The 26860-nt window shown below is 38.0% G+C and overlaps 1 protein-coding gene across 2 annotated transcripts in view; it reads right to left on the bottom strand.

The window, feature by feature from the left end:
• Positions 1 to 26860, bottom strand: part of SBF2 (SET binding factor 2) — a 231367-nt gene that overhangs the window by 71230 nt on the left and 133277 nt on the right. For both annotated transcript variants that reach the window (XM_066187541.1, XM_066187542.1), the window contains exons 7-16: positions 26419 to 26551; positions 25279 to 25387; positions 24419 to 24532; positions 23545 to 23622; positions 22833 to 22946; positions 22144 to 22272; positions 21307 to 21405; positions 18879 to 19083; positions 16534 to 16643; positions 14882 to 15031 (exon numbers count right to left, since the gene is read on the bottom strand). In XM_066187541.1, coding sequence (XP_066043638.1) covers positions 14882 to 15031; positions 16534 to 16643; positions 18879 to 19083; positions 21307 to 21405; positions 22144 to 22272; positions 22833 to 22946; positions 23545 to 23622; positions 24419 to 24532; positions 25279 to 25387; positions 26419 to 26551 — 1241 coding nt within the window. The remainder of the gene's footprint in view (positions 1 to 14881; positions 15032 to 16533; positions 16644 to 18878; positions 19084 to 21306; positions 21406 to 22143; positions 22273 to 22832; positions 22947 to 23544; positions 23623 to 24418; positions 24533 to 25278; positions 25388 to 26418; positions 26552 to 26860) is intronic.

The raw sequence follows: 26860 nt of genomic DNA, 5'->3' as shown, positions 1-26860 counted from the left end.
TACATACTTGTCACTGTATTTTTCCTGTACCCCAAAAGCCTAAAAACATTTAATTTTTTTGCAAGATACTGATAAAAACAAGAATGCCATCCCTCGCGTCTCAGCACATCTGAGTTTCTTTAACAGAAATGCCATGCATGTTTCTGAATACTGTCATGAGGCCCATGGCAATAAAGTTCAACATACTCAGGCTGTAATCTTCTCCCAAGGAAATGGTTGGGATGCCAAGATGCCTTTTGACTTTTATTTCACAGCAGGGCTTCATTCACAGTGACTCTGTCCAAACCTTAAACTACACCAGCTGTGATACAAGGTCCTGCACAGCAATTTGTAAAAGGTTTTGACAAACAACACTCAAATGATAGAACACATTTCAATCCATGACAAAAAAGTGATCAATATCCATTAACTGCTCAGTTGGAGGGGGTGATTAATTCATAATATATCTAGGAACTGCAGCATACTCCTAGAGCCCTGGTAGACCAAAACACTTCTGCAGCCACTGCAAAATATTAACATGGGATACTCTGTAAACTGCTGTACAGACAGCATGTTTCACTGAGTTAAGGAACAACAGAGAAATGCTTAAGACATTAAAAGAACTATTAAAATAAATGCCATATTACAGTATAGTCCAGTTACATATTAACAAATCAGTTCACAAGCACACAGGACACATCCTTACTCCCAGCAGCACCTCCTCTCCTAAATTTTAAAGCAGTCATAAACATTCAAGTATGTACAAATATATCCACCTCACTTCATTTTACTGTTCTTTTCTAAGTTTCATGTGATTTTCCAATTTCACGTACTTTTAATAAAAATGCATCACATCATCAGTGCACGTTCTAGAGAATTTTTGCAACTTAACAGGAACGAAATTAAAAAAAAACAAACAAAAAACCCCCAAAAACAGCATCAAATCAGATTTATATGGGTATGTAAAGGGAGAGATTCCCTGAAAAATCAGTTTTTCACTTTAGAAGAATAACGTTTGGATAGAAATGGAATTTTACATCCATCTTCTGTCATGCAATGAGTCGATGCTCAGCTCAAATCAGCTACCAAAAATTTTGGGTCTAGTTCACTATGGAGAAACTGAACAGTGTCTGATGAAATGTAACTTGGAAGTAGGGCTCACTGAAAATTTTCCACTGAATAGCACGTGATAGCAAAATAATTTTTTATTTATGCTAAGAACTCTCAATGACATCATCCTAGGAAAGAGAACTTCTAATCCCCACAGTTTTCCCCTTCAGAGACTCCGTCTCTTGCCAACTGATTTTCTGGGGAACCAGAAAAAAACCTTTAAAGACAATTCAAAGAAGGCAAGGAACAGGTTCAGGGGAGCTACAGGCTGGATGGTAGGGAGTAAGTCCTCACAGAGAGCATTTCCAGACAAAGGAAAAACACAAAAGTGATTTAGAGCACAAAAAAACAGCTGACCAAGGAAAACTGGATCATCTTCTTCAATGAAATACCAAGCTCTGTATCTGAGGAAAGAGCAGCCTGTATTTGCAGGCTCCTTTGGTACCCTTGGGGACAAGCTGGGAGAGAAAGACTGGATGAAAGAGTAGAAACATGACTGCGCTGTCAGGCTCAAGATTTAACAGGCAGGTGGTTCTGAATCCTGTTTTCAGGGCCTGACACTGCAGTGAATATTTTCATTAACAACATGGAAAATGTCATGAAATGCATCTTCATCACATTTGTGACTGACAACAAATTTGGGAGAGTGGTAAATATCCTGGAAGGTAGAACGGGTGCTGACTGGAATCACAGCCTGGCAGACAGACTGAAAGAGCCTCCTGAGCCTGCCAAAGAAAAAGTTCTGTACAAGGAGCAGCACAACTCCATGTGGAAACATGAACTACATACAGACAGCACCGGGAGCCATGCTGTGCTACACATGTCAAACCAAGTCAAAAATCCTAAAACATTTACCTCTTATATTACATTAGTTATAACATATAACTCTTATAACAAAGAGTTATACCGGGGGCCAAAAGAACAAAACAATTAGAAAGTCTATGGATCTGAACCAAGAGACTGAAACTATCAGGAGAGTGCACAACTGAAAGAATCTCAAAAAGCCTAAATAAATATATAAAGAGAAAACAATGTGCTCAACCAGCACAGACAGAACTTACTGGTAAGAAAGCAGATGCCGATTTTATGTTTCTATGTTCAATGCATCCACAGGGTTCTGGCAGGTGCTCCTGGGTACCCAAACCCATGTTTGCCTGGGTGTAGCACTGCCTCTGGCAGAGGCATTTTCCACCAACTGCCCAAAATGGGGTCGCTTTTCAATACGTATTTGACATCTTGCTGCACAACAGCTTTGGGCTTTTTAAGCCAACCTTGATAGCACGGAAAAGCTTTCCTACAGTTTTGGCAGGGGCACCAGATAGTCTGTGTACAGCTGCACCAAAGGACAACATGAACGACACTGACCAGCTGCTCCTGAAAGAAGTTTTCTTGGATCAACTTTGTTGGTGCAGCTCCATTTCTGGATCCATGAAACAAGTGTCAGCTGCTGGAAGAGGATATTTCTGGGATGACCTGCAATGGGCTGCAGAATTTCAAGGATGACAAGGGGTGTTTTGTGGGTTTTTCTGAGGTAATTCTGATTATAAGGTTCTGAATCTCAAATTCATCCAGCGAGGGCTTTTCCATGCTCAGACATAGATGACGCACTGCATTAGTTGTGCTGGTGAACTTGACAGAACCTTAAATCCCCCGTTGCCAATCCCGCTGCCAGACCTCTCTCCTCCTTAATAGGCTGGAATGTAAATCTTCTGTTATGTTTCAAAGAGTAGTGCAGTCTTAACAACATTCATGGAAGTTGTTGCAGAAGTTGCTTAATCCAAAAATCAACCTTGTAACAACAACCAGAATTAAGCACACCGCACATCATACGAAAAAATCATGTTACTAGAGCCGTTATCAGAAATATCCCATTTTTTCTGGAGAAAAAAAATTGCAGCAATAAAGTCATTTCAAGGACAAACAGTTCATAGAAAAAAATGCTTAAAGCAAATCTGGGGAACTGAAAGACATATTGTTGTGCATGATTAAGTAGCATGCTGTAGAGCAGCGTCCACCTTGATTAACACATCAAATCTGTGCAATCAAGGAAGAATGTTGCTGCAAAGCCTGAAAAGCCCAAGAGATTCAGAGACTTCAAGCCTGCTTGATTTAGTAAAGTGCTCCCTCCAAGATAACATCTGTCAACAAAATATATATTCTATTACAAATATTTAAATTATGAAAAAGGAAAACATAGACAATACAGTATTTTAATTTAACTTAATGCTAAATATTTTAAACTTTCTGATTGTACTTTTCAGTGCATGGACAGCAGCCACCTTTTACATGCAGACACAGATTTTATTTGAAATCCTACACTTTTTGGTGGTTCAATAATAAAAGTATGATAAATATACAGGAGATGTGGGAACTGTTTCTTATGAAACATCTATTAAAAATTAATTTCTTGATTATTAACAAAATGTTCGCTTTTCTAAGAATCCAAGTGAAAACAAGCATGAAGCATTCTTTTTGTAAGATAAAAAGACAATGGAAGAAACAGTAAACTAATTTTGAACTGGCAACTGTAGAACTACCCACAGAATCCTTCTGTCTTAAAGCTTGCTGAATTGGTACTTTTCTCTGGGATTTTAAAATGGCTTCAGGAAATAAGAAGGTTAGAATTCCATGAAATAACTCCTCCAACTCTGGTTACAGAAGTAAAAAAGTAAACTCCCAAAACATACTAGTCCGTCATCTAGCTGAAGAGACATGTTTGGATGTCCTTAAAAAAATTCCCGTTCTCTGTAAAAACTGTTTGGCAGGGTAAACACAACCAGAGGAAAAAAGAGATCCTCGAGCTTGCTGTGTGGACCAAAGAAGCAGAAGTGTACTAGCATTGCCTTCCAGCAAAATTCTTCCTTTGGTACAAATTCTAGGAATTGGTACGATCCCTTTCTGTTCCACAGCCTTCTAAATCACTGCTAGTAGCAACATCCAGCTAACTAGCCACAGAGAAAGCCTTCTTTGCCAGATTTTGGATTGCCAGTTAATCCATTTTAAAACCCTGACAAACCTTCTCCTTAGGCTATCTGATCTTCCTTCCAGAAGTTTTTGTTCCAAACACCTGTTTTGTTCTTATTTCATTGACATTTTAAGAAAAAATATAGAAAGGGTAGTTCTGCTATGTAATCACAGTAAAGGGCAATGAGAAGTTTTATTAAACTTCTGTACCTAGGGGTACAATGAAATGTTAGGGAAGTTTTAAGTCCCAACTATAGTCATACTGTTTGAAATTCTTTCCTCACAATTCATGTTTGGAGCTTTCAGAAGGATGAGCCAGATTGCAGTGGCTGCATAAAAAAGAACGGGTAGTGAAAACAAAAACTGAGAAGTTCAACCATTAGCAATGGCTTTGGCATCCTAAAACCAGCATGACTCCAATTCCAGAGAACCCACTAGCAAATCACCAAATGAGTGCAGAACACAATTCTGAAGATCAACAGATAATTTCTGGACAGCATGGCATTATTTAGTGCATTTACTGAATGAAACACACTGTATCAGCAAGAACTATCAGCCATGTACAATAAATGTGATGACTCGAATGATAAGTATTTCTTATCTGTGTCTCTTCCTAACAAAAAACATGAGTAGATAGATATCCTGATGCATTTGACCATCTTCTCATTTCTTTTACCTTATCTGCAGTTCTAAGTAGCAAAGAAATCCTCAAGCTTTAAGGAAGACATTCACTACCAGCTGACATGAATCCCACAGTACTCCTCACCTTCTATTTCAGCACCATGCCAGTGTTGAGGGGTACATTTTCTCCAAGTTCCTTATGCTGCTAAAATTTTAGATCTTGTTCTTTACTGCTTTACAAGGACATTCAGGAGCGTAGCTTTTGGTTCAGTCCTGTGAGACATCCTGCCAGGTGCTGCTAGTCAACAACTTACTAAAAATTTCAAATTATTCTTGCTTACTTACTTATTTCTCCTTCTTTGAATCTTCTCCTATGCACAGAAACTAAAATAGTGAAGATCTGCATTTTCTAAATTAACACACAGGGTGAGAACTGGGTGCACAAGCATGATGCTTCAGCCAAAATTCACCACTGCTTTAACAGTAACAGAGATGCTACGTATCTGATTTGTGATGAAAATCTCTGCCAAAATACCTTATCATTAAATTGGTTGGAATAATTAATTATGGTTTGCTGGACTGATTTTAAATTAATCAGTTCCGATGCCTACTGTTTTCATATGCAGGTTGTATCTTGAGTTTGGAAATTGAAATATTACAAACAGAGTACTAGAATGCAGACAAGGAAAAATATGAAGTTTCTAAAAAGAAGTGCTGACAATCATGGCACCCTCGTAACGTAAGTTGATTTTAAGTGTATTATTAATACTACAGTTGGAGTAAGATCTAGAAAGATATTTCATTCTATATACCTGGAAGGGATAGAGAATATTACATGCTAATTGTATGGAATTTACTTATGTGTAACAAAGGATTTGTATTCTCTAAAGTGATGTTTAATCAATTAACATTCCAAGTAAAGGTTTTACAAGGTGTTCAACTGACTAAAGGACTTAATCAAAAGAAGCTGCTTTTGTCCCCAAAAGTCAAATAATCTGTACAGAAAATCGAATCAATTTGTTCATTTACAAACATTGTGGGACTTTAGACTGTTAAACATGCACTTCCAATTCCAATTCTTAGCTCCCAAGTGGAGTTTTGGACTTTAGAGTTCAATAATTAGGGGAGAGGTGGGGAAAGGGGGTTGTGGGATTTGTTTGTTTGTTTTATCTATGGACATCAGGTAAAGTAATTTTTAAATACTTTGTTGGATCACTAGATACCAAAGCCTGCCCCCGTGACTGAGTACAGAGAGGGAATTACTAAAAATAATCCTCATTAAAGCATGTTTACATGGCATTTTCCATGCACCCTAAAAGCCAATTGATTTAAGTCATAATTCTGGGCTGTAATATTAAAAAAGAATGTCAACAGCTGCAAGAATGTTTTACAACATATGCAGATTGTCAAATATTCTTTTGTTTACACCTTTATTTTGTGTTCTTGTCCTATAGAGGCACATACTTTTATGTAACAGGAGAGGTAGGTCTTTTACTGTAAAGAAATTGATCCTTAAGCTTTTTTCCTCATAAATCATTCTAAAATATCACACAGTTGACTACTGTTTGTTTGCCATATTAATGCTTTTGTCAAAGTTTACACAAAATACTGACAAAACCCAGAACTGGCCTGTGTTTTACGGTATTTATCTCAGCACCACACTTCAGTTTTTGAATGCAAGCTGCCAAGATCTCAATTGTTTAAACCAAAGGTTATGCAAACATGACAGAAACCAAATGATTAGAAGACTTTGGATATTCCATCTTCTTTCTGCTTCAGAAATGACCGTATGCAAAAAATAATGAGGCTCTTAAAGCCACCTATTAGTAGTTTTTATGCAAATCCCTCTAAAAATCAAACACTTAGAAAGAGAACCTTCATAAAATTTCTTATGGAAACAACAAATGAGTTGTCAATCTGGTGTGTGGCCAAGGCAGCACACTTTGCTGAGATGCCTCACTGCAGCTTCTCTACCTGGGCTTACCAGGGACTTGAAGGGTGAACTGCAGGGGAAGCAAGATCAGGGACCATGTTACACAGGAATTCCTTTTCCTAAAAATAGACTGTGCACATGTGTGGCCACAGTGGTACAGCCACTGCATGGGTACAGCAAATCAATACCATGCAATGTTCCGCCACTTATTGTACACATTAAATGGCACTCAGAGCAGATGAAGTGCATGTACACATAATTAACAGTGTTATACACATATCCACGGGGAATGATGGACCTGTACTGTAATACACTTTATAAACATACCTAACATCTTAGATAATGCCAAATTTCCATGTGTTACTTCCTTTTTTTATAGATATAAAACCTGTAAAAACAGAAGTCACTGATTTCACATAGCTTGTTATATAAGCAAAGTGCCTGCTCTTTCCAACATGAAAGACTTTTTGATTTGTTTTTTACTACCTTTCATCAGTTCACCTCTTTTCCAGGCAGGCTGGAGAGCAACTGCACAGCAGTACAACACAATTCCCAACCCAGACTTGTTTTATTTACCACAGTGGGCAGCGTACAAACACATGTCTGCTTTTCATCACGACGACCAAAAATATTCAGAACACGGAGTAATGAGGAACACTTGGCAACCACAAGGCCACAATTAACAGTAGTGATCACTTCAGAGCACTCAAAGCTTACCATGTCAACGCTCTAAGGAGCTCCATGGTTTCAGTGAGATACCTGTGTGTGAGCAAACACAGGGGAGAACATCCTGCACCAACAGCAAATGTGAGAGGGTTCAACAGAAGGCCAGCAACAGGGAGATATCCATGGAGAGTAAAGCCTGAGTAAAGCCTGCTCCAGCTGCCCAACAGCACAGAGCTCTGGGATGGATGGGTTTGTACCACCCTCCTCACCCGTGCCAGGGGGCTGCTCAGGTAAACTCTCCCCTTAGCCCCAAAACTGCAGCCAGCCAGAGGAGCTGCTGGGACCACTCGGCACATGCTTCTTGCATTAAAACCAACACTCTAGTACCATTTGGTATCTTTATATAATATTAAGCAAAGACCCTTAAACAGGGCTGGGCCTACTCTGGTATGGATGTGCACATGGGTACACACCAAGGGGAGGAGGAAGTGTGTGAACACCACATGTTTTGGTCAGAAGGCAGGAGGGAAGGGAGGGAAGTTGAAGGCAGATGCAGGGATGGACAGCATGCCACGGGACTCTCATTTCTGCTAATGCCTCTCTTTTCCTTTCCCTAAGTAACAGTCTTGTGCAATAGTTATGCACGGCAGGTCCATGCAGAGGACAAGATTACCAGAAGCGGGGTCTCGGAAGTCTGCAGGAAAACAGCAATTTAGGAATTTCCCTGCCACACACGAGCTCATTCCTGAACAGCACTGCTGGCACAGCCCCAGTGTGAAAAGCAGCCATGGTTTTCTGCTGCCTGGTCATCAAAAACTCATCCTTGCTAAAACCACAGAGGCAGTTTAACACAGCTGGAGACAACCCCCCTGGGGATGGGCACACATGCAGAATCAGCCAGGCACCTCGCTGGGGACACCAATGCACACATTAATGTCCCCAGGGATGCAACAGGGAATTACCTGGACACTGTCACCCAGACAGGGAGAATCCTGGCCCAAGGAATGGTTACTGCTATGCCAAAGGGGTCACCTCCCTGGACACTTGCAGTGTAGGGAACACTGACTGGCCCTCCAGCAGGGACAGGGAAGCTGGCAGTGCCATGAGAGCAGCACACACACACACCCCTACTCCATGATACAGGTACACACAGGCAGCCCTGCAAAGAAAGCAACTCTGTTTTCTGGGTTTCACAAAGAGACACCCTTGACTGCGATCTCCCAGGACTCTTTGGTCAACCTGTGAGATGGGGCAAGTATAACAAACAAATACGCTCCTCAGAGCAAAGAAAGGAAAACTGAAAACTGACCAACAATACAGTCTTTTACAGTGTTTCCATTTTTTTCCCCTAAAGAAATTAAGTGACCACTATCAGTTCAATATCAGTGCAATCATTTTCTGGTACTGTGCAATCTCTTGAGAGAAAGACATTTTCAGAAAGATTCAGGAATAGCAACTTCTTTTATTAAGTCCAGAATTTTATAGGTGGAACTCTAAAAAGTCAGCAGGATGATAAAGCTGTTATTTCTTCTTTTTGGGAATCATGTAACAGAGAAACCATATGATATGACCAAAAAAAAAACCCTATTAAAATCATGTTCAGCACAATCCAGAAGTAAATCTAGAAGCTTGAAGCCCAAGCCTTAAACACTGGAATCTTCATTTTTTCCCCACTTAAATAACTTCTGTTATTTCTAAATAAACCATTTCTGTGCCTAACATGATGAGAAAGTTCAAACTGGTAATAACTGATGAATTAATAGAATTAAGTTGGGCCTGTTAAACACCCATGATTTTTCTTCATGTCCGATTTTGTATGCTCTAAAATACCTTTAAAGATTTTTAAATAGTGCTGTTTTTCAAACATGAATTCTGAGACTCTGCTTCCAGGAATGCAAGTCAAACTGAGTAACGAAAGACAGGTCATGAAACAAAAGTCCAAAAGGAGAGAAATCTAGTGTAACCCTCCAAAATAAAGATGTTTAGCAACATAGTTTTCAACATAAAATATGAGAAATGCTAGCTCATGTAACCTTCATATTGCCAAGAATTTGAATCATATGACACACACACCAAGCTGATTTTCTCTCAGGAGTAATAAAAACTTTCTTGTTATTGGACAGTGTTCACAAACCTCTGAATTCTGAGACCTGACTGATAGGTTTTTAAAGTTTATCTGGTGGCAGAATATAATACAAAAGTTACTTGCCTAAGAAAAATAAATTTAATACTATTTATAAAAAGCCACTGTTTTAAATTTTGCTTATCAAAGTTTCTTTCACAACACACTGCATAGTAAGTGCTCCAAAGAGGCCCTTATCACACTAAAGCAATGCAGAAGAATGACAAGCAAAGTTCTAGAGGCAAAATAAATCAGTATTATCTTCCATCTGCTTTTGGCCAGTGCTGGAGAACAGATGATGGCCCAAATGTGCCTTTGCTGTAAGTTAATACAGGTTACATTTTTAATTTTGTCCTGGTTGCTACTAGGTGTTTCATACTGTATACTACAAGTACACTTCTAGAACATCCAGTATAATCTATTTGAAAGATAAACACCTGGTTAGTGCCACTATGGAAAGCCACAGTGATCTATCAGAAATGGCCTAAAGCACTAAAACAATGACTAATTAGTCTACTATTAAAGATATTCTCTCAGTTACAGTGGCACAACACTTATCCACTGACACAGATGTGACACTGGAGCAGCTCCTAAACCAGCACTGATGACTGTGTAACTGCCAGATTAAATCACATCACAAGAAGACCTCACTCCTTCCCTACAGCTTCAGACCAGAATTTCCAGAGTATTTACGAACTTATCACATTTTTCCCACTCTAACCACATTTAGATTAAGAATCCAGATGTCTGGTGCAGATGTGCTCTCCAATTTGACTCACATTTGCCAAACAAAAGCATTAATGTGTAATTAGGCAATATTACTGACCAACATCTTAGAGAGGCAGTGTTGTACTGCAACATCCCGAAGTTCTTCCTTTGAAATGAAAAGTTTTATCTGTTCCAACCACCCAGCAAAGGTGTCTCACAATCCTGCATTATCTGAAGAGAATATTTCCCCAAAAATACATTTTCTTAGGAAGATTTACTGTTAAATATTTTATGTAAATTGCTTTGAATATATTTTTAATACGAAAATTGTTTCAGGTTATCAAATACCACCCCCCCGGCGTATTCAGGCCTCTTCTTGCTTTTACTGCCACTTTACCAAATGAAGTGCAACTACATTTCAAAATACAGTGTACAGAGGAAAGGTAGAGAGACAACTGAAATTCTGGACAAATTACGACTGCAATAAATTAACAGAGAAGTATGCCAATTGAGCCTTGAGTTGGTTACTGCCATGATTTCTGAACAAGTATTAAAAGTACAATGTGTTGTTGAAAACATAATTACATGGAAGTGTTTCTCTGCTAAAAAAATACATTTTTAGTTTCAAAAAAAGTTATTTTTTCTGAGATGTGTCAGCAAGTGTGATTATAGAAAACTAAGACAGAAAGAAAAATGTTTTAAATGGCAATTTATGTAGAACTGCAAATTTTTCAGCGGTTACCACAGCAGAGGAAAGCAATTATGACTTGAAACAGTGTTCAGAGCTGTAATTTCACGTTTCTATCTGCAGTGGTATCTGTTTGAATGAACTGAATTGTCAATCAATACATTAAGCTTTCACAACACTGCAGGTGTTTTGAAGCAGTAGTTTAGTCATATAACATATGGAACAGAACATAATGCTCCTGCTCCTCTATCAAAGGCATTATTCACTATGGTAAGACAGGCTGATTTCAATGTTTCCCACAGTACATGATTTGTCAGGGGAAAAATCTTACCCAGGGAATGACAAAATTTTCAGCAAATGGTCAGTGACAACTCCTAGCAAGTAACTGGGGATTTAATTGCCCTCATCAGAAGGTATTTGCTTTAATCAATGACCATTACAATCTCCACGTAATTTTGATCTTCCTACTACTAAAATCGATCAGAAACACTTCTGTCATTTCTATTTCAGCAGCAGTAATTGTCAATACTTCTGAGACACAGAAAAGCATGTTTTTAACACTTGAGTACTGACTTGCTGCATCACACCTTACTTGTAAGGCCTTCTACAGTCTACCACAGGTGCTAAAGAAGGCAGATTAATATGCAACTCTCATGTACTATTCCACAAATCATAAGCCAATTAAAATTTGCAGGTTTTACCTGTTCCCAGTTGAAAGAACAACAGTTTAAGACAATGTCCCTCTTGGACTGAGAGAACTCAAGCTGACAACCACCAGAGATATGGCGAGTTCAAGTTTTGCCATCTCTAGAGAAATTGGTAAAATACCACCCTCACTTCCTCCCAGCTGCAAAACGGCTGGATCAGATCCTTGGGGATATACAGCCTATGGGATTGTTCACTAAAATCAAATAGCCATTCACTTGAAGCAATAGTAGGAGCATTTTATTCCACTTCCTTTATCTCTTTCTCAAGCCCTCTGGTAGCAGACAGATATGAGACCAGCAACAATATACGTGATGGGATTATCACAAGCATTTTGTTAACATACTGCTCTTCATGCACAAAACGACTATACAGAAGCTCTGAAAAAGCATCTAACCCTTCTTTTTGTGGACTCCAGTAAAAAAAAGAGACTAGGTTCTATTAAATGAAAAACCCGGACACCAGACAATCAGAAAAATCTTGACTAGCAAGGGAGGGGTCTGCATGAGACTTGCAGAGTGCAATCTTCCTGATTTTGTAACATACTGCACTTCACAGTAAGACAAAGAATTCAGTACAAAAGACTTCCCAGAAATGGCCAACCTGCATCTCTCGAAATTCTTAGTTTTTTGTGTCTTTTAAAAGACATTGGTTAAATTACTTGGTCTTACAATCTGCAGCTGACAGAATTCACGTGTCTACAGCAAAATGTTGACTTGCTGAGTTTGCAACAATTCACCTTATCATTAGCAGAGGTTTGGTGGCTGGAGAGCATCAAATTTCCCACCTGGATGAGCAGGTGAGACTGGTGTGTCTGTCCCAGGGCAAACCATGGCACTGGAGCCTGCTGCACACACGTCCCTACTCAACCCAGTGTGTCCGGCAGGGAGCCAGGGCTCTGCCCACCCTGCCACCTCTGCCAGGGCATTCCCTTCCCTTTCTTCCCCTCAGCTGTTGGATCACCCTCTCCGTGCCTCCAGCCACAGCAGGATTTCAGTTTGCACCTCGCAGGAGCCAACGGGAACACGCAATAAAGTCAACAGAAAAATGTGGTGGTAAGACTGAGGCGGTTCCTACAATTCAAGTCGTTCAGTGAGGTCCGAAAGCCCTACTGCAACCTAACTATCCCCCAAAACCCCATCAATAATTAATGTGGTATTTCCCTAAAGCTTCCCTACATCTCCTCTTATATCCACATTTCTTAAATTAGTTTTCAGTCTTTTGCTTAAATTACTGGGACTCATGACCTGCAGCTAACAGAATTCATGTGTCTACACCAAAATGCTGACTTGCTGAGTCCTCACTGCAGCAAGGGCAAACTTACTCAAGTTCTTGATAATGTGCTTTTTTCTTGAATTGATACAGGGAAGCTCCAAAATGTGACAATTTACACACTGTTTCAAATAACACACTTGAGCAAAGTGCACGGACAAATTATAAATCATATTTTTATCTTAATAAACAACTTAATATGTCATAAAACTAGATGTTGAAAATGCTTGCTTCTAACTCACCGCCCAGTGTCAGGAGTTCAGATGTTTTCATGTTGACCAAGCTTACTCCTGAGAAACGAAAACTTTCATTTCATATTTTCAAAGACATGAAAATACTTGTGGGGGTGGGGGAGGCATAAAGACTGTGCCTCCTTATTCAATCTCTTTCCCCTGCATGATTTATATTTGCTAGTTTTATTGAGGAAAAACAAGCCTTTTTTAATTTCAGTAACTCTTCAGACACATTTACTTCCTTGAATTTAACCTCCTTCTTGGGCCTTCAAATCACCAGGATGGGGAAAAAAAAAGATTTTCTTCCAGAAGAAAACTGGCTTTTTATTATTTTATTAAAAGGTAATGTCAAGTATTTCTTTCCTCAGATTTTATTTTCTTCTGCTATCATTTTTCCAAGATACAGAAATAAATGGGACTTGTATTTCGTTCCTATTGTCTAAAAACATCTGCATGTTTTTTTAACCCAAGAATGATCAAATAAGTAGAAGCAAAATCTGTGACACATCTAGACAATCCTGCTTTCTGGTTTGAAAGAAAATTTCTAACTCTGGAATACAAAGCAGGTGCAATATTCCATTAGTCATGATTTTGGACAGAGAATTAGAGCTTCACAGATAAATTCAATTTTTCTTCCAGCTCTAATGCTAAATTTAGAGCTTGGAAAAAGTGAAGACATGTGCTAAAAAGCAGATTCTATGTGCCGTGTAATTTTAGCCAGTCAATTTCAGTTTTCATCTGCTGACTGCAGGTAGTTTTGCTTTTAAGTCCACTGCTCAGACAAAGATGAACTTCCTTCACAACAGTAGAAAAACATCTAACTGTGAACGAACAAGAAATGCAAGAGACAACAAAACTTGCATTTTATGCTGATGTGATGTAACATTTGCTCAGTCAGTTTTAATTTATTTCTACACTTCAGTGAAAGCAGCATTTAGCACTTGCCTTTTAAAAAAAATGTGGGTCAGCCTCTTTTAAATTGCTGCAGAACAGTTTCAGTGGGTTTTAGGTTAGAGGAGAGTGAGATTAAAATACTAAGGCCTCAATCAAGTCCCTAATTTGATACAATAACTTAGACAGGGTCAACAAAAGAAAAATTATAACCAAATGTGATCACATTACAAATTAAGAAAAATACCCCTACATTCTCAGACAGGAGACTGAAAACATGTACGTCTATAAAATATTTCAGATGATGAATTGAGAACAAATGAGGGTAAAACAGACCAATTACTGAAATGAAAATCAAAAAAAGGTCACCCACATATTTTGCTTTCATAAGTAGCTGCCACCATATGTTGATGTTTATTCAACACATTTGTCAGTAGAATTAACTTTGGAAATGAATTGCAAACAGTTGCAGTGAGCTTCTGACAAACTAAGATGTCACTGTGACAAGCAGAACTGCCACCATGAGCCACAGAGCAGAAAGTATGTTTTCCTAAACTATGTTTAAACAAAGACAAACTTTTGGGATTTTTAACTGAGCAGTGGTTGATAAACATTTTAGGACCTCTGGGTTGAAAATGACCAGGAAAAGCCAAGACCCATTCATTAAAAAAAGCACTTCAAGCCATTAAGTTAAATCATTTCAGTACCTGCCAACACTAAATTGCATCTAAATTATTAATAATGGAAACAGTTTTCTTTCTGCTTGTCATATCAGGCAGATCTATACAGACCTGAGTGTTTGGCTTTTTATTCTTTCAACAAAAAAATATCTCAAATCCACCACCATCAAGTCATATCTGCTACATCACTGCAGGACATGGTCGAGTAATTTAATTACTTTGCTTCTCCACAACCCTCTAAGCAATTTTGCTTATCCTAATCCTAAACAAGAGGAAGACAATCAAGGCCAAAGCCTTGCCATACTGTACCTGCAAAGCACAGTTCATCATTCTCACAATGTAGTCAAACTGCTGATGGTCCAGGATTGCTCGGTTCTCTTTAACGTGCTGGCCAAGCTCCTGAGTCAGGCAGTGCCGAGCTGCCTTGCCTTTCAGGGCCCTCAGAGCTGCAGGCAGGGTCTGCAGAGAAGAACACCTCACTTTATGGAAATGAAATTAAATGACACCGCTCATACTGAGTAGCATTCATTTTTTATTAAGAAACTGCAAGTGACAGTAAAGAACAGCTCTGGAAATTACCCATTAGCTTGAATATCAAACTTTCACATATGGCTGATTTAGCCTGAGTTACCAAGTACTGAAATTTTTCCACTTCTCTTCCAAATGCATTAAACAGCATTTCTCACCTACATCTGTAAATACAAATCCTTCAATATGGACAGGCATTGAAAGGATGTGAAATCAGAAATGGATTATTGTGGATGAAAGCAAGTGCTTGGTTCTGTACAGCCAGGCCAGGACTAGAGTTTGCCTATCAAGCATGTCTTGTGATAAGCAGTGAATAACAAATGCATTTAGAAGTGGCACAGCTCTCACAGCAGTGAGGCCACTAGATTGTCATGCAGTTTATCCTAAACCAGGGACAACAGAATATTTATATCAAAGTTTTAAAGACAGAGCAAATGCTACAACAGTGATTATCAGCCGTGGCACTTTAGGCTGGAGGTAACAGGTAAGTAAGAAAAGGCAGCCTATTTGCTAAGGAAAAAATTATCATATAAAGGGACAAAAAACCCACTGAACTTCCTCAAGTGTCTGGAAGTTGAATAAGGTTAAAAACTACTGTGCCCTGCTTGGATGAAAACTCTTTAAAAGAGTTACACACTTCATTAGGACTTTTCCCGTGTGCATTCTGACACCGTAACTCATAAATCAAGCAAAGCTCATTTTCTGTCTTGATCTGCACAGTATCAGGGATACACAGGTGACACTTCCCTGAGAAATCAAAAAAGTACTTAAAATAATTATACAGTCATTTTCATATGCAGAATTAGATTTGATTGTAAGTTTGAGTGATTGCTCTATAATCAATAACCGAAAACTCTATGGACAGAATCTACAAAACCTGGCAATTCTTTATGAAGAGAAAATAAGAATCTCAAGGATAACAACTCAGTAGCATATTTCAGGGAAGACAGACATGCCAAATATTTGTATTAATCTCTGAGCTCTACCAAATTACTGGTTTTTAAAATCAGCAAAATTGACTGTACTGAAAATTTCCAAGGAGCACTGGTTGTAAAACACCAAAGCACATATATGTGCCTTTTGTTTGCATTCCTTCTAATTAATGCTGCTAGAGCAATATACACCCACCTCTTAAAAAAAAAAACAACTATGTGGACAGTGCTACTTATAACAGTAATAAATTTTGCAAAAAGGGTTTTCAACTCACCCATGTAGGATTAGAAACAGGTTTTCAAATCCATTAGCCTCATATTACACATAATATTGCGTTTAGATGATTATTTTTATTGCTTACTTTATTAATTTAAATGGCCAGAATAATCCTTAGCATTAGAAACAAGACTTTAAAATGTACTTTGTGATTAGGCCAGTCTCCATTTGCTCATTAACAGAACAGAGAGTAATCTGGGAGAATTAAAAAGTCATTTTATTACCTTTTCAGTCTCCAAAAATTTGTTTTCAAAAATGAACGAGATGCAGTTTCTAACAACTTCCAGCCTTTGAGCACTGTTGAAAACTGTGCTTCCTTTTTCCATTATGGAAACTAACAAAGAAAAAGAAGAATATACATCTGTGAAATGTCTGCAAGAACCACAAAGAATACCACAAATTTCTTAAAAAAAAGAATTACTCTGTCTTCCCTCTTATTCTGTTGAGCAAATACCATTCATAGGCAGATGGGAACACAAGATTCCAGAATTCTGGTTTTCCTACACCATCTGAAGAGGAAAGTGCTCTGCCTTAACTGGAGTAGTTGACTCTCTTAACTATTTTTCCTCTTTGTCTCATGCAGGCACAAAGAGATTATAGCCTCTAACGTATTGATGAAATACATAAATAAATACAAATTAATAATAAATGGGTGTGTGTATTCTGCAGTGAGCTACATAGCCTTGAATATTTTGTAGCAGTAGATAACTATTTTAAGATGGCCATGACAAGAATTCTGCAACACAGAATAAAACCTGACCTCTTATCTAGATTCCAAATTGTTGAGATCTTATTTTCTCAATGAACTGTTTTGCCCTGATTTTCCAAGAAAACTCAGAATGCAAGAACTAACACTGTCTTTACCCCATAATATCAAATAAATAGTATCTAAATTCAGGATATGCCTTTCTAGTAGATAATAATGAGCTACTTATATCCAAGGATTTTGAGACAGAGTTCAGCAGGGAGTGTAAGCATCAAAGTTGTTCCTCAGAAAAAAACAAACAGGAAACCCCCTGCTTTGATCCAGAAATTAACTTATTTAAAAAATCCCTTCTCTTGCAACTAGCCCTTCTTTTGAAGAACACAACCACATTTCCTTTAAATCTTCTGTAAGTACCAGACTCAATGATACAGTTAACAGCAAAGGCAGGTGAAGAGAGTTCATCCTCTTCTTGCATAAACCCAAAGAGAAACAGGCCTGGGCAGGGCCTCAAGAGGCCATCTAGTTCACCCTGCTGTCCCTAGACAGGATCAGCTCTATTTATATATTTCTCATGTTTGTCTAATATGTTCCCAATGTTCTGTGATAAGAGAGACTCCGTGGCTTCACAAGGAATCCACTCAACTGCCTCACAATCCTCATTTTACCACATCTTGCTGACAAGTAACTCTATTTCTGTGCTGCAATTAAACCCATTATTTCTTATCATTACAGATTATGCCCCTTCTTTTTCTCACTGTCTCTTGTATAATTGAAGCCTGCTATTATGTGTCCCCTCAGTCCCCTAGTTTTCAGTCTAAACAACTCCCCATCTTTCCTTGTAGGTCACATTCTCCGGACCACTGGTCATTCCCGTTGCTTTCTTATGGATTCCCTCCAACAGAACCAAAAATGGAGACAGTCTTCCAGTGTCCAAAAATGGACACAAACACTCCAGCTGAGGTCTTACTGAGCACAATGAAAAGATTTCTCCGTGGGGTTCACTGACTGCGCTCCTGTTTACACATCCTACTAAGATGTTTAGCTTCTTTGCAGTAGCTTGATACAGTTGGGTCATGTTTGCCCTACTGTCATTAAAGTTCCCAAATTAATTACTGAGGAACTGCTGCCTTGTCAGCCCATCCCGCCTATGCAAGTGCCATACCTTATTTGAAGAAAAGCAGTAGAGAAGAACAGAATTCAATAGAGTCTTGTGTTAAGATATCTAATGCTTAAAGATGGATTTGAATTCTGATACGATCCTTCAAAAGTCTTGCAAGTTCTGCCAACTTCATGTGCAAGTTTGCCAACCATACTGGTTTATGCCACCATTCACATCAATGAGTATGACTATGAGAAATAGAACCTTTAGGCATCAAAATTAAAATGACAGGCCTACTATGTCCACATCTGCTCTTTATGCATGAATACAGGTATATTTGTTTTGAGACAGATGCCATCTTTGCTCTTTGCCTTTTTCCAGCAATTTACATGTCTTTCACTGGTATCAAAGGAGGAACTCAAATGGTTCAAAGCTTGGTTCAGCCAGTGCTACGAGTGACCTATGGCGATATTTAACAGGCCTAGATGAGCAGACAATACCTAGTTTGACTGTTCAACCCAAAATCCAATTCAGATCAAGCCCACTTTTGTGGTTAGCAGTTACACCCCTCACTCTCTGAATGTTTCAGTTCTAAATAAAGGCAGATAAAAAAAGGGCTTTTAAAATTGCAAAGGCAAACGCTGGAGTCTACACAGCAGAGTTTGCTGTGATCACTAAATATTCACATGAAATTGGGAGCAACACATTGCAGTCATGCTAACTATCCATGAGAAGCAGGCAGGAGAGGGAACAAATGAACATACCCACAGGGGGACCTGCTGGAACCACGCACTTCTTGTCCCCACGGGTGGCAGGGGGGGCACCCTGACTCCTGGCCAGCCCCTCCTGCAGCAGCTCCTGCACCCGGCCCTCGTTGATCCGGGGGAAGGGCAGGATGTGAACCCGCAGGTGAGAGCCCTCCGTGGGCCGTGGCACCTTCTGGAATGCTATGTGGGGATTGGGATTCTCCTGCAGGTCAAAAGCAAAAGGTCATGCACAAAATGAATCATGCAGTGGTACCATCTGTCTCATCTGATTTTACTGTTGTTTGGAGAATCTTCCATACCCGAAGGATTAAGAAGTCAAATATCTAATGCAGATGACTAATAAAATGTTTCATATTCATATCACCTGTGACTCATTAACTTTAGTTTTTCCAACTTTCTTCTTTTCTTATCTTTCTTTAATAAAATTATTTTTGTCAATGTGCAAAACTCAAAGAAAGAACAAAAGAAAATCCCTGCTTAACTTAGGCTGATTTTATGCAAATTAATGGATATTAAGGACTTGAATATAAACTAGGGTGCCAGTCAAGCTCTTCATTGGAGAGACTATCTACCACCATGCATAGGATCACACCTCACATTTCCAGGAGTGCAGTAATCAAACAAAACGGGGAATTTTCATCTCTTCATTCATCTGTTCTGGGGTTACCATTAATCACATCAGAATTTACTGCTGCCCAATTTGACTCTATGCTGTTACCCATTACTGGCTACATACCACTGACAAAGACTGCTATCCATCAATGAGGTCTCTCTGGTAAAAGCACAATAAATTTGGAAGAAAACTTATAAACAGGAGCTTAATACTGTTGTTTACAGGAGCAAAAGGCAACAAGATCAAGTGCATCCACTTGAGGAATAGCAGTCAAAACAGAACAGCTACTTAGCCACATGCATTCTCTGCAAAGGAAAATTTAATGGAACAAGCCAAAAATCCAGGGATATGAGAGCAGCAGATGCCAGGGGAAGCAATGGAGAGAAAGGGAACACAATCTCAGGAGGGAGTAACAGAAGACAGAGGGCAGAAAAGGAGAGTAACTGTTCCAAAATCCATTTCAGTGAGAGATTCAGAGGAAATACATAGGAAAAGTTACTTTTATCTTGGACATCACAAAAATGTCACGTCGTTTGTACATGCTATTAGGGTATTTAAAGGTCTAATGCCTTGGATTTTCCACCTGTACCATGCAGACATCTCTCCCTAACAGACTTTGTCTCCCTCTTGTATCTAAACTGCCACAGCTAAAATATGATTACTAAAACTGTGAAATACAACGTCAAAATACATCATGCAGTCTGTTTAAAATCAGGCAGCTCCAGGCACAGCTTAAGCAGTGTTACTCATCATCTATATTCAGTCAAAAGTCAGGTGCATGCACAACTACTAGAAATCTGACTTCTCAATGTACAAAGTCATTGACTCAGTGAATATATCAGTGTGTGCTCCTGTGAAGTCACTGACTTAGTGGTAGTGAAGGAGGTCAGTCACAACGGTACAAATAAATCTCATCATCAGAAAAGTGACACAGAACACAAAAAAAACCCCGCCCAAACACCCCAGAACTTAGCAGCATTTGGCAGTTCTCATGGGGTCTTTTCCATAACTGTAGATGTAAACCACAGTTCCCACAGTTTTGGGAAAGTGGGACGTAAAAAAGAAAGGGTGACAAAGGTGTCAGCTGATGGTGTAATAGATAATGCTCTGTGGAGTCTGAAAAACCGCAGAAGAGCGAGGGGGTGGGAGATCAGCCTATGCCAAAAAAGCCCACAAACCTCAAAGCAAACAAAAAATCTAAACCCCACAAACAAACAAAAAAACATCCCAGAACCAGCTAATGGAATGATAAGAGACTTAATAAAAGCATTATGTAAAATAAACACGATATAAAGGCAAAGATTAAACTGGAAATGGAGTTGTAGGAAACCTAAAGAGTACAAGAAACAGGCTATAAAAATGGAATAATGCTTGCTGAGCATGCAAACCAGGGTGACTGGGTCACGCAGTAGGAAACAGCTGCAGAAAGTACACATTATGCCTAATTGCATGTATAATTTTCATAAGGAAAACTGTTGAGAGGCAAGAAAAGAGATGTATTTGGCATGGACAGGTTGCAGCAGAGAAAATAGCAGTTTACAGACCTTATGTGAACACACACTAAAAACAGACAAGTAGCTGTAGTTATAGCTAAATCAATATTAGCATTAATAAATCAATAGTATCATATTCAATTTCCTTCACATATTCAAATTGAATGATCTTTAAGTTCCAAAGTCTTTTGGCATAATGTAGATGATGACCACCACAAGCACCCACTTCCATTTTCTGGACACTGGATCAATCTGAGAAATTAGAACTTTCAACGTTACTGTCTCTACTCTACAGATGCAGCAGGTACAGTTAACTTACATTTTTGAAGAGCTGTTCTGCAAGTTCTCTAACATGCTTTATCATTTTTGGTGGATTGCCCTCTTCAGCTTTAATTCTTTCGACTTCAAAGGCCACCAACTTTTAGCAAAAGAAGAAAGAATAAAAATGTTGACAACTCAACTAAAAAAAAAATAAATATTTCCTATGTAAGTTATAAACGTTAATCTTAAATTGAAACCAAGGAAAGAAAGCTGAACACTGAAAAATGTGTGATGTCATATTGCTGTGGAACATGAGACATTTTCAGTTTCATATGCAGCATTTGTTACCAGACAGAAAAGTCCTACATACCTAAACCAGTCCTTTCACACTTCTATGCCTCAATCCAAATTTCACATAGCTACTACTACTACAACACAGAATTAATATCACACTATTTTCACTCTACATTCAACTCAAAGCCAACACAGTAAATACTTTGGCACTGCTTTTTAAAATTTTTTTTGTCTCAGTTCACACTGTTGGATATGTATTTAATGTAATTTCTCTAGGAGGTTGTTAACATATCAGAGAATATGATTAAATTATAGGAAATAATTCTGTACTAGCACATGAAATGTATTATGAAGCTACAGATCTGACAATAGGAACAGCATTACCAAAGTTTATACAGCTATTTAACTTCATATATATGAGGGGGCATAATTTTAAGAAGTAAGCTAGAAATATCTCCTTAGCAGAAAATAAGAGTTGAGGTGATTAGTATAAACTTCATACAACAAACAGTGGAGATTCAGAAGCATTCCAGTAGATTTTCCCATGCTGAAATATCACAGTAAGTTGTCATTTACTTGGGAATACAGAAAGACTTTTTACCTCATCAAAAAGATCACAAGTTCTGAAGGGAGGACCCCTCTCTGACACAAAGCCAGCAAATGCCATTCCATTGAGGACTTTGGTTAGAAAGTCATTCTCGATTAAGCCTCGCTGGCCTAAGAAGGCTGCCTGCAAGGAAGACAGAAAAAAATGCACCTTTTAAAATCAGCATCAAAATTACAATTACAAGCAACTGTTATGTACTAGTTAAACATTTTCACCAGCCTATCAGCTTATACTAGTAAGTGGTACTTTATAATTAATTTTTTTTTTACTATACATAGTAGCTTTTTATACCTAAATTCAGAACTGGAAATTCGATGTGCATTTTTTTTTAATCTCACAGGTAATAAAAGAGAAAACTGGTATCTTCAAGCAATGTGTTATTCCATACAGAGGTTTTCTGTAAGAAATAAATATTTCTGTAAAAAGTAAAATCCCACTGTGATTCCTCAAATGTTTATTTGCATTAAATTTCAAAGTTAACTCTGTGGGATATTTCCATCCTGTCCCTGCAATTAGTCCCACTAAAACACACTGATATTGTGCTATGCCCAAATGATGTGCTTATCACGTGTAGATAATTTTATTTACATTTTTAAAATTTACCACTTGTTCAAAAGGCAGGCTTGTGGGAGTAACATGGCCCAAAGGAATACCATAAACACACATAACTGCTCCTCCTTTACCTTATGGAAGTGAATGACAGGCTCAGCATGAATTCTGATCAGCTGGAGACACGAGCGGTATCCTTGGAAAAGCTGTGCAAACAGCCTAAGGAAGATTGCTCGCACCTCTTTGTCCTGTAAGCAGTAATTGAATAGGCTGTCAAAATGGCCTCATATCCTACAATTCTCCACACTTTGTATGAAGCTATATGAGAAATGCCTACAGGCTCATGAGTGTAGTAGTGCAGCACATGAAGCAGAGCTACTGGTTTGAGGTTGTCTCATAGAATGGTTGGGACTGGAAGGGACCTTTAAGACCACCAGGTTCCCTTGCCCTGTCCTCAGATGGCTATGGCAGATTCTGTACACAGTCACCCTTCACCCCTGCTGATCTTTCCTGTGCCTGCAGCAAAGACTCTGGGCAAAGCCAGGGTGGCTGAGGGGTGGTCATGCTGTGAACCACACAAATGAGCTGCCATGAGAGAAACCTGATGTGAAATGAAGGAAGAAGGCTATTTTAGTCTGGATTTATTCCCTGAAATAAGTGTGGCTTTGAAGAACTACACAAGCAGTGTCTTCAGAGTGGGCAGGGGCAGCAGGGAATAACAGGAACCAATAATACTATAAAGTATATAGAAAAACAAACACAAATTCTTAAAAGGAAGCTTGTCTAAAATTTCAACAGTTATCTACTTACAAAGGTCAGACACAGAAAATAACACAGAAATCTTACCAGCATTTTTGAGTGTGATAAAGCTGTTCGCGGGGGTGGGAATGCATAATCTGCTGTTTCCAAATCAGGATGCAAAACCTAAGAATTTTGAAAACATAACATTTTTTCTTTCCTTTCGCCAAGAAAAGGTTTTTTCTTTTTCTTTCTCAAATTAATATTCCCTGATATTGGGTACCTCAAGTAATTAATTGAGTTAAATTGCGAAGACTTTATGGAAATAAAGATGGAATTAATTTCTCAGCTTCAGGGTTCTCTATGTGAGTTAGTTATCAAAAACTCCTATCACAGTCCATGAAACTGATCAATACCATTAGGAATTTTAGAGGCAATTCAGATGAAAGAGATTAACGGACTGAAAATTCCTCTGTTTAAGACAACATTTGTTCAGAAGCCTCCAAATAAGGTGATTTCTAACTTATTACAATGATAGCAAAAAGACAAACAGAAGTACTTTTTATGGCGATTCCCTAATGCAGAATCCATCATTCCTAAATACTGAAACAGGGGGATCACACAAAAAAACCTTAAAGGGTTATTAATTTGTTAAACTCCAGAAAACGTACAGTTGAAATGAATTTATAAACGCAAAAAGGCAGCATAACTGGGTTGTAATAGTGCTGCTCAAATACTCTTATTAAAAATCATTATAAAGGAAATATCTCTACCTCTTGAACAGTGAAAAGACATTTTAGATTTCCATATTACTGACGAAACTAATTTCAACTACAGAGAATAAACTCTTCTAAAACAGGAATGTTGGATGAATCATCCTATTAAATCTCACTTCCAGTGTGCTTGAAAGCTTAATATTGAGATTTTTCATTCTTTACGAATAGGTGAGAGGGTGAAAAGCAGGGATTTTATCCAAACGTACCAGAGAAAGTGCCATTTGTGTCTGGTGTAGAAGTGGCTCTGGCAGCTGGGACAGATGAATACATTCAGGAATTTTAATTGTTCCTCCATCCAGGTCTGCTATGATTACATCTAACTGTAAGGGACAAACAGTAGAAGTGCATACAGTGAGCATATCTTAAAAACACAACAGTTCAAATTTCCGCACAATGATCTGCACATAAGTTCAAAAACACAAATTAAAGCAATACCAACTTTAATGTACAGAATGCTTTTGATACAGGAAATACTCCAAATACTTCCTGTAACTGAATCTAGTCCTGAAAAAATGAAACCATCAAACCAAAGAAAATGAAATGAAGCCAAATTTTCAAAAATTACTTTTATTTCTGGATATTCCAGGCCTGCATTCAGAGACATGAGATACCTAATAGCCTGTTTGCAAAGGAACATAGTGAGGGCAGCTAGAAGAAAAATGTCATGTTTCTAAGCACATCTTGTAACCCTGGTTCAGTTTCTCCAAGCACAAACTTAAAAGGGTAAAATAAGGGTTAAAAGGGTAAAATAAAACAACTGAGAATACACTTGAAAATTCTAAGTGAATTGCTCAAATGAAGAAAAGATAGATGACAAAGCCAGAAATGGATCCTTTCCTTCCCTTCCTGCACTAGAACCAAATAATTTCCCTCTACTTTACAGTCGCAATGTATTTACAAAAAAAAAAAAAAAAAAAAAAAAAGGTTGCTTTTTCTCTTTTTTCTTTTCCTGTTTGTCTTGCCTTGCTTTCTTACAGTAATATTTTGAATGCGAATTATTCATACAAAGCACTCAGAAACCCTCTGCAGCTGAAGACTGTGACTGTGAGGGGGCACAAATACTCACAAGCTCATGAATGTCATTGCGAAAGACAGAATGAACCCCAATGATGAAAGGTGTTGGGGAGCTGAGAACCTCCAGCAACTGTGCAGGAAGAATTGGAATATAGGGGTAACTGTGAAAAGAATAGATGAAACAGAATAAAAGCCTCTGACTATTCTTTCACATAAGGCAACTTTTTTCTTAAAAAAAACCTTAAAAATCTTCCCGTTAGTAGTCAGGGACACTGAAGTTATACATAATACATGCATTTTAAAAACATGATTAGTTTTTGGCCATATACCTACGCTTCAGCCTTTTGTAAAATATCATTAGTAAGTCTCTAAAGGAAATATTTTGTTTTCATACTGAAATAATAACTAAACATTATGCATAGAACACTATTTCAGGTATTGTTTACTTGGTTTGACAATTGAAAAAACTCAGTGTGTTCATCAAAACAGCAAGAGTTGGATCTAAATTGATTAATGCATTTCTACACCTAATTTATAGTTATTAAAAGTTTACATTCATTACTTGTCAAACATTAAGAAACGTATTCCAAAACTCAATTTCCATTTTTTTCTTCTTATTCTATATTATAATGAAACCAATCTCTGAAATATTTTAAATAAAACAAGCTATTACGATACAAGCATAGCTTGGAACAGGTGAGTCAGAATTAGATGTCTTCTTCCTAAAAAACCAAAACTGATTGACATTAAGTTTTCCATTTCCAAATTCTGGATCCACCTGTGGCTTTTTAGAGAGGATCAGCTTGTTGACTTAAACTCATTTTCTGGTGGACAATTGTCAGTGACTTAAAACTGATACACACTAATGCAGCTGCTATCTTTGAGCTACAGAATCTTCTGGGTTGTGAGTAGGGTTTCTACCCTACACTTCCAGGTGGAATATTTCTGCCTTAATTGTTTTCACTGCCACGATGCAACCACATTTTTATTAGTGATGTGCACACACTAGGATTTGCAAATATCATCATTAATAGCTTTGCTTATTTGAACAAATATAGCACAGCTTCTTTTGGTTGGGACAAACAAAAAACAGAAGTAATTTGCTTTTGTAATAAATTGCTATTTGTAATAAAAATTACAAAATTAGATATAAAATTATTTAACAAGTTCAAAGAATCCAAACTTAACTCACCTATATTTGAGGGGAAACATCAAAGACTCCAAAGCCCTACAGGCATCACTGAGCCTTTGAAAACTTGCTGAGTGAAAGAGAACCTTATTTTCTGTAAGCACGGCACAGAATAAGCTGAGTACATTTTGGATTCCTTAAAAAATAAAATGATAAGAAAAAACTGTAACAACATGCCAAGAAATTCAAAATTACATTAAAATGTACCGTTTTCTGGAGGGATTTTCAAAAAGCATATGATAAACACATAAATTGCCAAGTTCCAAATTTTTCTACCTTTTAATTGACTAGTGCAGCCTCCTGTTTTTCAGGTTGCTAAAATGCTATCTCAATATATTTCTTCATTTCAGATATACTGTATTACATCTCCCTTTCAATACCACTTGTAAGGATTTCCACTTCTCAGCACAAACCCCAGCAATGCTTAATAATGACTTCAAACAGT

Source organism: Chamaea fasciata, unplaced genomic scaffold, assembly GCF_029207755.1.
Source record: "Chamaea fasciata isolate MVZ Bird 193981 ecotype frontalis unplaced genomic scaffold, bChaFas1.0.hap1 SCAF_7, whole genome shotgun sequence".
NCBI lineage: Eukaryota > Metazoa > Chordata > Aves > Passeriformes > Sylviidae > Chamaea > Chamaea fasciata.
Note: the sequence above shows the minus strand (reverse complement) of the source record. Positions and strands in the feature narration are given on the sequence as shown.